The following is a 13,321-nucleotide window of genomic DNA, read 5'->3' on the forward strand; positions in this document are numbered from 1 at the left end:
GAACGTCACGTGAGAGAGAAAAAATCACTCATGCAGCCCAAGAAAAAAGAACAGTCGTACTACAATTGTTTATTCGACAATTCTTGCTGCCCCATCTGGTGGCTTATATCCTGCCCCTACACTCTTAAGGAAGTGTCGCTTAAAGTGCTAGATGTAGCCAGGACACCGGGCATTTTTTAGTCTGGTTTCCTGAATATACCCTACCCAGCATTTAGCCACGACCCGATTAAGAGTGTACTGAATGAGCCAGCGTCGTATAATCAGGGTAGTCAAAGAAGTTATAAAAGGATAACCATAAGACACCAAAAGTAAAATGACTATGCGACATCCACAGCGCACTTCTTTTTGTATTTTTCGCGGCCAGTTACGTGCTAGTGTAGATTCAATGCTTTCATAACTATTCGCAGCTTGAGACATCGGTCTACAGCAGACGTCCTCTTCAAATCAACAGATGAGCACGAAGAGAAAGAAATGAACGTGTTAGGATGACTGCCAGCACCACTTTTCGTGTAAACATATTGACAATTGTCTTCCCCCCCCCCACACGCACACACAAATTAAAAGTGGAAATACAATTCTTATTTCGCCTTACAGACGAGACAATGCTCGTACAACAGAACAATTAGCTGGCTTGTAGGAATTCATCCAGACAAAATACAAGGCGCGCAAGCCTGATTACAAGAAAATAAAATAGTAGAACTAATTGGGGCGTCTCGTTTTATTCTCTAGTGACCACCTTTTGCTGGTATCCTCTTCCTTGATTAATATGAACCTTTCGATTCGCAGAGTAATTTTCGCCGCACGTTCTTCGATACTTTCCTGAAGCGGTGAAAAGAGGCGCAGTATCTACCGTAACCAGTGATAGCGTCAGTAAAATAACAAAGGTCGAAGCGCCATTTTGACGCCCCACGTCGGCTCTCTGTTAGAGGCTTCCCTGACTACCTAAGTGCAGAAACAGACATAGAGGTGTCAGGAGCACACATCGAGGTGTGCTACAGCCAATGCCTGGAAATTCGTGGATTACCGCTACACACGTAATACTGAAACGTAAAGACGTTACCCAGATGTTTGACTGTCGTGTTAGTAGAAAATAGAGCACCCGCATGTTACCTTAGGCAACATATGTAACTCTTATATTTAGTACTGCATGTCCTCTTTCTCCTTCTTGCTCAAGTTAGCAGCGTATTTTTTTTTCTTAGCCTTAGTTTGAAAATTCGGTGCTAACTATAACGAAGCATACCTCAGAACACGATGCGAAAGCAACGGAACCGCAAGAGGAAAACCATGTCCGAATCGACCGCCTAATGGACCATTTCAGGTCTCCGGCTAAACAAAGATGAGAATAAACCTCGGGCTCGTCACTTTAACGGTGCGTCAAGGCAAGTCCGAATGTTTCCTTATGCGATTATAACTGACTGCCGCAAGTTATTTCTCTGTGGTCACCATGTGTCTCATGTGTCCCTCGAGGGACATGGAGAACTCCAATCCGCGCAAGTAGTTATAAAATGAACACGGGTGTATGGCTGGCTAAGTATGATCACATTCAAGCTCTGTCCACTTCCTGATGGTCTTCCTATTCCTGTTGCGGTCAGCTTCATTTACTGCGGTATTTCGCGCGTTTCAGATCCCGCAACCCCGATTTGAGTTGGGTACGAGAATACGGCTAATGCAGCTGCTAGCCCTCGGCCGAAACGAGCTTGGCCATGGGTGAGAGTAGCGAGGTGATTCTCGTCGTCGACATGTCCACCACAGCCGCTGACGACTTGCAAGACTCGAAGTCGGTTCGGTGGTTGATACAGGCGATTTCGATGAAGTCGCCTGCTGACCTCGTCAGCAGCTTCTTGATGTAGTCCTCGGCCTCCTCCCCGCACTGCTTGCGCATCGCGTCACCCGAACACTTGAGGTACTCGGCAAAGTTGCTGCGCAGTGTGAGGTGAAAAATAAGTTTTCTTTAACACCGATGATAACTTGTGCGTAGAAGCGGCTTCCCTTATCGACAGCACAACAGCAATATCTCCTGAAAGCGCAAGTTATCATCGGCGTCAAATAAACGCGAACAGCGGAACGCGCAGGGAAATCAGTAGCAAAGCCATAGTAAGCGTTTTCCGGTCATCACTAATGGGCAATGACAGGCGCGCACATCTGGTATCATAGCACTGAGCTATACCACTATATTCTTTTGCTTGTGTTCTTGTTCTTATAAAGTGATATCACAATGTGATTAAAAATCGTCGCCGGCGTTGGTGTGCTCAACGCCTTCGGTAACCTCACTTTTACTTCCTTTCATTGCTTTTAAGTTCATTTCTATTACCAGAATTGAAACATACGCGAAAACGTCCGACTGAACGGGGATCATGCACTGCTTGCTAACCGGATTTCAGTGGTGTGCGTCAATGGTGATGACTAAATTGCACTCACTGTATCTTTGCTGAAGCTCCCTCCACGTGCCGCACTGGTGGCGTTTCATTTGATGCCCATAGTCATATTTGTGCGGGCGACGTGTTTCTGCTCGCCCCACAAGGTATTGACTTTGAAAAGCCACAGATTCAGCTTTCAAATCATTGAATTGTCTGCATATTTTATATTACATTGTTTGGTTTGTACGCATGACAGTTTCGCTGAAGCCTTTGCTGTGTCAGGCAGGCCATTCAGCGTACATGTAGCTACTTCAAACGTCGTTGGAGAAGAGGAAGCTTTCCTCTTTAGAAAATAATTGCTGTAAACAGTTAGAGTGTGAAATTACTTGCACCAATCGCTTATGTAGTACAAAAGCGCAAATTGTAATACTGCTCCATAAATCAACACTTGCTCACTCCAATATACCGACAATTCTGAAAACGTACAAAAGCGACACACCATTACCTCGCCTGGGTAGCATAGATTAAATTTGTGCGAATAGCCAGCATTAGTTACAAGTTCATTGGATATCAGTGCCTGAAATCACAGCTGAACATTGGACGCTGCTGGAGTCTACGTTTCGGCAATAAAATTTTTGTTGATCAGGACAGCTATTGAAAGCCATATAACACGCAGCCACGATTTCCGCTTAAAATATTAGTGCATGAAAATACACAACTGCTTCTAATGCAAGTCAACGTCCGCTAGTAAAACAAAATAAACAGTGAGTCTGATGTAACAGTAAAGGGGAAACTCCCTCTCAATCTCCGTGTAATGAGTGCAAGCTCTAGAAGTAAAGCCGAGTTTAAACACTTCCTGTTGTTTTTTGGGCGCTACTGCAAAGCAACCAACCTTCATCCTTTTCTTATGCCTGATGTCCTTGCTGTTCTTTATCTTTCTTTACTCCTATACCAGAACTTAAAGTACCAGCCAAATAGGCTGGTGAAGAGACTCGGACACTCACCAGCAGGATCGGCCAACCCTCAGGTGTGGCTCAATGCTGGCGCTGTAGTCCAGACTGAGCGTGAGCTTCTTCATGCACATGTGAAGTGTGTCACCGACCTTGTTCATGCAAGGAGCGTGCTTCAGGAACTCTGCGAAGAAAGCAGTACGTGGCCTCGCTGGTAAACGTCATTTTTTCTAGAAGTTCAAGAGCAATGAAGTTGGTTATAAACCGACATATGTGTTCTAAGCAGCTTTTTTTTCTTTTTTTTTGTTTCTTCCTTTTTTCTCTTTCTTCTGTTCTTTCTTTCTTACTTTAGCAAGAAATGACATCTGGTCTTGTTGGTGCTACGCATGTGAAGTCATCTGGCGCAGATTTTTTTTTTCCGAGACGCAAAAATACGAAGGGAAGGGCGTGTAGCGCTTGTGTATGTTCCCTTTGTCTTGTATCGTCTAGGAGAAATCTGCGCTAAATCACGTCTGTCTTCCTTTTTTTCCCTAATTATTTGATCAATTTCATTTTCCGCAATGTGTAGCGCATAAAGCCACCATATTGCACAAACGAATGTCACCACTGACAAAATCACTGCATAGTTTTTTTATCCATTTTTGTGAAATTGCGTTGTTTTAATTTTGTGAGAATATGCATTAGGCTATGTGGTAATCTGTATATAGCAGAAGATTTCAAATGGAATTTGACAACTGGAGTTTTGTTCAACGTCTACATGCATCACTGAATTTCAGCTCACTCTAGATGGAGTCACAATGGGCAGTAATTGCACACGTGACATAGTGTTGGAAAGTACAAGTACACAAGCACTACTAAAGTTGAAGGGAGGGTGAAAGCATTAAGGTTTATGGGATCCACACACAGCATCAAGATAAGACCACATTACGCAGCTTGTCGCTCGAGTATGCACTCCTGGAGGCGTGGAAAGCTAGACGTCTACCTACAGATACCGCCCCTATGTATGTATGTATCCTATGAGAATAACGTTGTTGTTTTTCCAGTTTGCTCATAAATAGCAGACTGTAGATTTCCTTCCAGCATTAGCTCGTAGGCAATATCACTGTTTCCTGGGCTGTTTCACGGGACTTTATGTCTGAGAAGAAGGCTGTGAAGGCGCTCCTGCACATCTTGTGTTTAACCGGCCTCTCCAAACAACTGTGATCAGAACACCCTACATGTGTGTGCATGTGTGTGTTTTTTTCCTAATTTATTTTATATGTTTCTATGTCTACCCTCTCTCCGACCCTTATTTTCCGACCCCTGTAGAGGGTAGCAAACCAGTTTTATTAGTTTCACCTCCCTGTCTCTTCCTTTTATTTATTTCTCTCTCCTGAAACGATAATCTAACACTTGGCACCACGCTATGTAAGGACACATTAGGGCGAGTTAGACACCATTTTTTTGGCCATCATTAAAGCTTAAAGCGCACAACAAAAAGAGGACAAACTGAAACAGTCAAAACAAGTGCGTATTTGCTTGTTTCGCGTCCTCTTCATTCCATCTCTTGGTTTCAGCCTGCCATGTCATATCAAAACGCTTATCCACTAATAACACTTTAACTCAATTTGTTTAGTTCCACCTACCATCGTGTAATGGATTGGAGACATTGCACTTGGAGGAGACTTCCTGGCTGATGCCTTCCAGGATGACCACCACCATGCCCCGTGGAAGCGGAGGCAGGCACCGGTTGGCGAACTGGCGCGCACAGATGCCGGCGGAAAACTCGATCCTGCGATGGAAACACCACACTTCCACTTCCTCAGTCTCAAAACAAGCCACTCACTCACTGAACGATCACCCGGTGTCGCACTGAAGCATTTTTTACGCAGCACAATCATCATGCGGATGAAGAGAACACAAGCGTCGCATAGAATCACATAGCTGAAAATATCAATTTGCCTAGTAAGCCTAAGTCACTCTGTCAGTGTCCGGACTCGCTGGAATGCTCGATCTCGAAGTACGCAAGCTTAGTATGTTGGGGCAAGACTTTTTTTTTTGCTTAATATGACTCACATGATCCACAGTCCTTTATACCAAATGCGGGACAGCTTAGCATAATTGCTTTGTTCTACATATCTCGTCAACGTTGATACAAATATTGAGAAAGCAGTGAATAGAATCATTTATTTAATATGCTTACCGAGCAAAGAATCTGTAAGTGGTAAAGCATGTAGCTCGTGCGGGCACAACCTAAAATAAACAACTACGGTACGCCACCTTTGCGTTCCAAGCACAGGTGTTTACATCACTAAAACATCCCCCCCCCCCCGACATTCGGACGGAGGAGGTGTTTTACCAAGGACAAATAATAAAAATAACCTTCCTTCAAGACATTCAACGTGATTTGGATTAAATCATATGAGGATTTTAACGTCGCAAAACCACCGTATGGCAATGAGAGACACCATAGTGGAGGGCTCCAGAATTTTCGACCACTTATAGGGTTGTTTAACTTGCAACCAAATCTTAGCACATGTAACTGCAGCATTTTCGCCTTTATCGAAAATGCAGCTGCTGCAGCCGGTATTCAATGCTGCGACCTGCAGGTCAGCAGCCGAGTACTATAGCCACTAGACCACCGTGACCGGGCAGGCATTCAGCGTGTGGCACCCTTCCCCGAAAATATTTCCTTGTTATACGGGCTAGGTTGCGAGGTCTCGCGCTGCCCTCTCTCAAACGTTGCGGACGGCAGTGAACATAGTCACTGCCGTCCGCAACGCTACTAAAAGTCTCGCGTCTAAGCCTTCACCAGTATGTTTTCAACTGGATCAAAGCATTCTTAAAGCATTCTTAACAAACCGCAAACAATTTGTGCATGTTAATAACCTTTCTTCCAACCTCTCCCCAGTTCTGTCTGGCGTGCCCCAAGGTACCGTCCTCGGGCCTCTCCTATTCTTGATATATATTAACGACATTCCACTTTCTGTTCAATCTAATATTCGTCTTTTTGCCGACGATTGTGTCCTTTACCGTCCAATACATAACTCTACCGATGTTTCTTCCCTACAGCATGACCTCTTACGCATTCAACAGTGGTGTAACACTTGGCTGATGTCTCTGAATACGAATAAAACATTGCTCATTTCTTTCCATCGTCGCAGAAACTACGCGCCGGCTACTTACACCATCAACAACTGTCCTATAGCTGCTACTAACTCAATCAAATATCTAGGTGTCCATCTTACGAGCGACCTATCATGGGGTGACCACATAGATCACATAGCTTACTCCGCTAACCGTGCCCTTGGTTACGTACGCCGCAACATTTTCATGGCACCACCTTCCGTTAAACTACTCGCTTATATCACCATTGTCAGACCTAAACTTGAATATGCATCTGCCGTCTTTGACCCCCACCAAACAAATCATATTAAAATTCTGGAATCTGTCCAGAACCGAGCAGCCAGATTCATTGCTTCAGATTACTCCCGTTACTCCAGCATCTCCAACCTAAAAAACCAGTTAAAGCTTCCTACCCTCGCTTTTCGTCGTCATATTGCACGTTTGTGCCTTTTTCACAAATTCTTTCATTCAGCCACACGTGACAACCAGCTCATCCAACCAGTCCATCGAGGCCATCGCAGAAGTCATCCAAACGCTGTAATTCCGCCACGTGCTCACACCACATCATTTCAACAGTCATTCTTTTTGCGCACCGCCCGAGACTGGAATGACCTTCCGGAAGAGGCGGCTGTCATCCGGGATTCTGCGCGCTTCAGGAATGCCATACAAGCAGCAGACTCAACTGCATCTTAACCTTTACTTTTGATACCGCCTTTCATCGCCCACCCCTCATGTAAAGTTCCATACGGAACCTTTGAGGATATAATAAATAAAAAAATAAAAATAAAATAATACTGTGCCCTTAAAAATAAATATTCATGCCTAAACTTTTCATGGTCACGTATTTCGTTCCGCAACTCGATTACATAAGGCAGGGCAACTGAGCATGTCTCCTAAATGTGATGAAAACAGGCGAGTAACACATATCTGATTAGGCAAGCGCAAATGAAAGAGGGGTCGGAGACACTGGCGATCAGCTATCTCTTCTAAGCTAATGAGTTGCCTAGCATAGGCACGTCTGTTTCGCTTACAAACGACTGTAATAAGTAAAAAACATGGAAGCAAACAACAGATAACACACTTACCCGACTATTCGTGAGGCCACTCTGACATCAGCATCAGAAATAAAGTGATAGAGTGTATATTTTCAACACAATGCCGATGTGGGCTACTCACTCGCACTGCTTGAGGAACTCCACTCTGACATCAGCAACAGAAATAAAGTGATAGAGTGGACATTTCCAACACAATGCTGATGTGGGCTACTCACTCGCACTGCTTGAGCAGCTCTTTGGTGTTGTTGGGAACCGTGTGGCCCGTGCCGAAAATGACCAGGTCAGCGCCACACTTGTCCAGCACTTCTATGCTGCAGCCCATCTTGAGAGAGATGCCCACCGCGGGCCGCAGACCTGCGATGACAATGCGTGTTACAAAACATGTCTCAACATCAATACTGCACATCATCAAAAATGTCACTCGGAACAAAGTTATTACGCGTATATTTTACCTGGGACTGCAGAAACTATCACTTTTTTGTCTCTATTTTGCTGTATCTTTTTTAATTGTTCGAAAAGACCAGTTGTGCGACCAGATTAGTCACAAAGCTACTAATCACAACTGACAGCTTTGATCACAAAAGCGGCTGATCTGGTTCAATCTCTCGCTACTCAGTCGCAAACGTCTGAAACTATCATGTTTGCAGAAACGGAACGTCATCTATCATTTTACGGGGCAACAGCAATACGAGCAGACGTGAATTCTCTGTGAAGACGGGTATTGGTTGTATGCAGGTGTGAACACCAGCAGCATGGGGTCGCTCTTGGATCGCCAGTCACAAGTGATTGCACGACTGGCTCTATTCGCGTGTTTTCTATGAACCTAAAGGGCTCCGAATTGGAAGTAAGACTCAATGCGCTAAGAAATCTTTTTAAGAATAGGAAAACACACGAGACACTCAAATGTCTTAAACATCTGATACCTTCTGCATCAAAATTAAATAAGGAAATTCATGATACACATGTCATGATCTTCATGTTATGGCTAGTCACTTACGCCATGCAGTTATGTTATGAAATGCCAAATTTAGTATAGCTCCCATTATTGAAATGGCCTGGAGAGCTAAAAGTCGTTGGCGGTTAGGTAAACGGACAGATACGGTCAAAGTCGCCGAAGTTCGCTAAGAATTGATTCGCATTTAGAAAAGTGTACATGGAGATAGAACAGGTGTCGAAAGAAAGTCATCAAGAAGCGGTCAGTCTGTGTGTCACGGAGCTCCGGAACGCTTACAAGCGGAAAGTGGCTTGTGTCGGTCAGCTGTCAGAAACGTCCCCTCTTTTTCCTACCTTTTGCGCGTTCATCAAAGACGCAGACGTTTCTTTACACACTTTCCGTGCATCAGCACAATAAGGGCGCAAAAAGGTTTGTCCAAAAATAGAACAATATTTTTCTTGTTTATCCGTGCAGAACTTTATGTAGGCTGTGGCCTTTCTGGCTAAGGCCACCACTAACTTAAGAAAGTTCAAACTGATTACGAAACAAGGTGCGAACAATAATGCGTTTATCTATGTAAGATTAGGATAAAGAATAGCTGTGAGAATCACCAAGGCTGATTAATATTACTAGCGACATCATAACGGTGATGGCGACGTTTGTCACCACTCCCCTCGTAAGGCGAGGTCAGCCCGCATCAGGCAAAATATGGAAGACTTTTTTTGGCGCACTAGTGCCACCATTGAGAAGTTTTTCTGAAAACTTCAGGAATCGGTGCCAACACACCAAAGCTGGTCAGTGGTATGGTAAAATGCCGTTGAACACTCATCCCCACTGCAGATGTTATCGTGCGAATGCGCCGCTTTCTAATTTAGCGAGCATTCTTGTAGTTCATCTTCACTAGGAATGTATCTATTCGAAAATTAGTCCTGCTATTTCACGCTCGTTTGAAGAACACTAAAGCTTTCATCCCATTCACACTAATATTGCTTCTCCGCACCAAACACCACGCAGTGTGAGGTCTCACTCACAAGCTCAAGCCTTGAAAATTAGCGACATCTGGTGAGTCAGAGGCAAGCTGCAAACTCATAGCACCCTGGAGTGGAGGTGCCGCCCATCTATAGGACACACACTGTCACCGGCTCACACCTCTGAAAAAAAGTTCATGCCGCAGGCGTTGGACCTAAGATGGCTGCAGACGGGCACGTTCACCGACCCCTACCATCTGCACCGCTTATGGCCCACGCTGCACCCGTCGCCTGGATGCACGTGGCACGCGCACGAACGGGCCGATATGGCACATATGCTTTGGCAATGCGCAAGAGACGAAGATGAGCCACGATAAAGGATGACGTCAACTGAAGGACCCTTCGAAAGGGGCACCTTGCTGAGCGATGGCGAGCAGCCCTTCTCAGTGAGGCTCTTGAAGACGAGGTACAGTAGGCCAGGGCCATCACCGAGGACCTTGGAAGATGCTCCTCAAACGATGTGTCCCTGGCAGCCTAGCCCCGGGCACAGCAACAACCATTGGACAAATAAAGTTCATTCAACTCAACTCCTACCACTCAGCTTGTGTAAGCACTGCACGGAGCTCAAACAATAGACCCACAGCAGCCAGGTACGCAAGCCGGGTTTTTTGGATTTCACGGCTGCTGGTTCGACATTTATGCACGTAATTCTAGTTGAATCTACGCAGGCCCAAGCTATTGCAGTCTCTTACAACGCGAAATAATAAAATAATCATCGTAACTTAACCTAAGAGAGCCACTGTTACCTTACGACGGCCCAACCACTTCATGAGGCAACGCCTTCTCTTATTGCGTTGTGTGAGATGGGTTCTGAGATGGCCCTGTTTTTTCGTGAACGTTTCTGTGAAAGAGCGCAAACGACGGGACGGACAATATGCAAGACACAGTGCTACCAGCTGATTTATGTATTGGAAAGGCAGAGAATATATAAGAAGGCGGACAACTGCACGGCCAGCCGAGTGCTTGGTCGGATGGCTTTTTTATCAATTTGAGTAAGGATTTAGCCAGATTCGGCGCATGCATATTTATAAACGCATGAACATTTGAGAAAAAATGGCAAAAGAAATTTTACATGGTGGTTGGTACGAAAGTGACTAAAATTGCTAAAACCAGATATTCTAACACCAACAAAAACCAAAAGTAGAATATAACGAAAAGATAACAAAGTTGAGGTTTTTTTTCGACCATCATATTTGGTTTCCTGGATTTATGATTGTCAGGCTTTCTCGATTTTGTACAGTTCCATAACGACCGCAAAATCATTATCTCGCACCATTTTTTTTTTCATGTTCAGGTGCACATAAAGTCTCAATTTGCCGCTTCTTGCAAAATTCTTATCGAACTTGACAAAATGGTCGGCCGGTGAAGTCGCTCAATAGCATCTGTATCATTTTTCGATATTTGTTTGCCTTCTTTTAAAATTGCTGCTTTTCTCATAAAGATTATTTTTACTTAATAAAATACCTTACATGTCCATTAAAGGGCACTGAGTAAGGGGGGCATCAGGATATACACTGCGAAAAAAATCACTTCATAGTAAGTGCAGTGTTACACATATTCCTCGTCCCGTCGTCCTCGCTGTTTCGCCACAAAGTTCTAGACTCAAGTAACAACCTTTCTAGAGAAGCTAACCTCTATAGCCCTGCCTTACTACCACAAATTGCTGCATGAACGAAGTCGAGAAGGCTTTGCACGATGATGTGGCACCCACCGCTTTAATATCGAGTGTGTTAACTAAGCAGGTCTCCCGCTATCGAGTTCAAGGCCACTGAATTGACAACCGGCGTTAGCGATGGCATTTCGATGATCGGTTTTGTTTTTAGCCTGAAGTTGCAGTGTCTGCTTTTAGCTCCACAGGTGTCTACCCTAAACATCCTGCCACCCGGTTTTTGGTTCATACCACTTTGTGAATGATCCCCATTAGAGCAGTGACATCATCACCATCATCATCATCAACATTATCGTTATTTCTATGCGGCTGACATACAAAAATGCCTGTGTACACTTACATTTAGGGGCACGTTAAAAAGCCCCAGGTGGTTAAAACTAATCCAGAGTCCCACGCCATAGCACGCATGCAGTAACTTTCATTTCGTAGTCTTGGCTCAAAAAAACACCCCGATAAATGTTACTGCTTTAAACGTTAAGGTAGATAAACGTGTCGCGCAGCTGTTTCGAAACCAACCTTTTCATGTCACTGTTCACCCCTATGATTATGATGTGCCCCCTCCACCGCCACCCTCCATACCTTCTTTCTGTTTTTCTGTCGACCAATTTACAGGTGGGTTTTGGTACTGCCCCATTTGGTTGCCGCTTTGCATCTTTCACAAGTAAACGCACACTTCTGCGGCGTACGCCAAAGCAGAAAAAATGGTGGAGTTGGTGCCTTCAATGTTCCAAGGCCCTATGATTTCACGTGGCGATACACAAACACAAGAAAATATTTGTTTAGCAGCCCAGAATGGCGGCACCTGTGTGTCCTAGGTCGTCTATAAATTACAGTCGGACCTATCCATTGCCTGTTTCTCTGCATAAGTTCGCTTAGTTTCACTATCCGGGGAACTACTTTGTGTTCTCGCACGGACTCTGCATGATGCACCCCGACACTTACCACCACGTCAGTTTTGCTGCAGAATCCACTATTCTTGCGACTACAAATCAACGCCGTCTTTGTATGTTACGATTGACGTGTGACGATTAATTCAAGAAACGGGGGTGATAAAAATCGAAGAAATTCGTTAGTACACGATGCACCATTGGACCTTGGCCTTATAGCAATACCTGATTATTGGTTCTGGAGTGGACGTCAGCCAAAGCTTGCGTTGTTACATTTATCGGTGACCAAGTCTGCTTCTAGAAACCTGTCTAAAGGCCGGAATAATGAGGTACCTAGCGCCATGGCTCTTCAAAATATGACTTTTGTAATCATATACTAGAGTATTATTATTATTATTATTATTATTATTATTATTATTATTATTATTATTATTATTATTATTATTATTATTATTATTATTATTATTATTATTATTATTATTATTATTATTGGAAAGGGGCCGAAAGATAGATACCGCAAGATATACTTGTCACTGATTTAGCCTGGTGACTTTGCTCTCGGGCCGTAAATTGTCTGGACCATAATGAATTTCTTGTCATGCCATGCCATGTGATGTCCCGGACACTCAATGTCGTTTGGTATGAGGACACATACAAAACTCTCGAACCACTACGTTAACTGACGAGCTATGCGAGACCGAACTATTGGATACAGACCTACAGAATAAGCGTGCGCTGTCTTGTGTAACGGGCACGAGAGATGGCGAAGGGATTAAGCTATAGATTAAAGTGGCCAGCCACTTTGGGAGCACGGTGCCCTTGCTATCGATAAACATTTACTTTCTCTTTCTTTCCCCGAGCCAGAAATCTCTAACTTTGCAATGCCGAAAGGTTCGTAATTGAACAGCGTATAACCATGAGTAGCAACCAATCTTTGACGGCATTTCGTGGAATACAAGGGTCACAATTCCAAACGCAATGGACATTTGAGAAGTTGAGCTCGATGGGAGTGATCAACAAGGGGTCGAGAAACAGTTAAGGAATGTCGCGACTTCAAAGGTTTCGCCAGCGTCAAGACGATGACTTCAGGAATTCGGCTAGCCCGCAAACCTCAGGCGAGCTCGCAGATGACGCTTTCTGGACAATGGACACTTAGGAAATTGCCCAACGGGCGCTAAAAAGAGCGCGACACTTCCTCTCTTCACGGTGGGAAATTGTTCAGTCACGTGGCAAAAGCGAGACTCAACAATTCGCCGCGATCGCATACTGCAACAAATCCCACAATTTCGGAGAAAGAGCGAGATGGCGCAATGCACGTTTCATATCCTTATCGACG

General features: G+C 44.4%; 1 protein-coding gene across 1 annotated transcript in view; it reads right to left on the reverse strand.

Moving 5' to 3' along the window:
- Positions 1–1,594: 1,594 nt before the first annotated feature.
- LOC119167376 (uncharacterized) overlaps positions 1,595–13,321 on the reverse strand; it is a 63,751-nt gene continuing 52,024 nt past the window's right edge. Inside the window, exons 2-5 of the mRNA XM_037418848.2 lie at positions 7,683–7,821; positions 4,933–5,078; positions 3,362–3,491; positions 1,595–1,919 (exon numbers count right to left, since the gene is read on the reverse strand). Of these exons, the coding sequence (XP_037274745.1) occupies positions 1,676–1,919; positions 3,362–3,491; positions 4,933–5,078; positions 7,683–7,821 (659 nt within the window). The 3' untranslated portion in view covers positions 1,595–1,675. The remainder of the gene's footprint in view (positions 1,920–3,361; positions 3,492–4,932; positions 5,079–7,682; positions 7,822–13,321) is intronic.

This window comes from Rhipicephalus microplus, chromosome 6 (assembly GCF_043290135.1).
Source record: "Rhipicephalus microplus isolate Deutch F79 chromosome 6, USDA_Rmic, whole genome shotgun sequence".
NCBI lineage: Eukaryota > Metazoa > Arthropoda > Arachnida > Ixodida > Ixodidae > Rhipicephalus > Rhipicephalus microplus.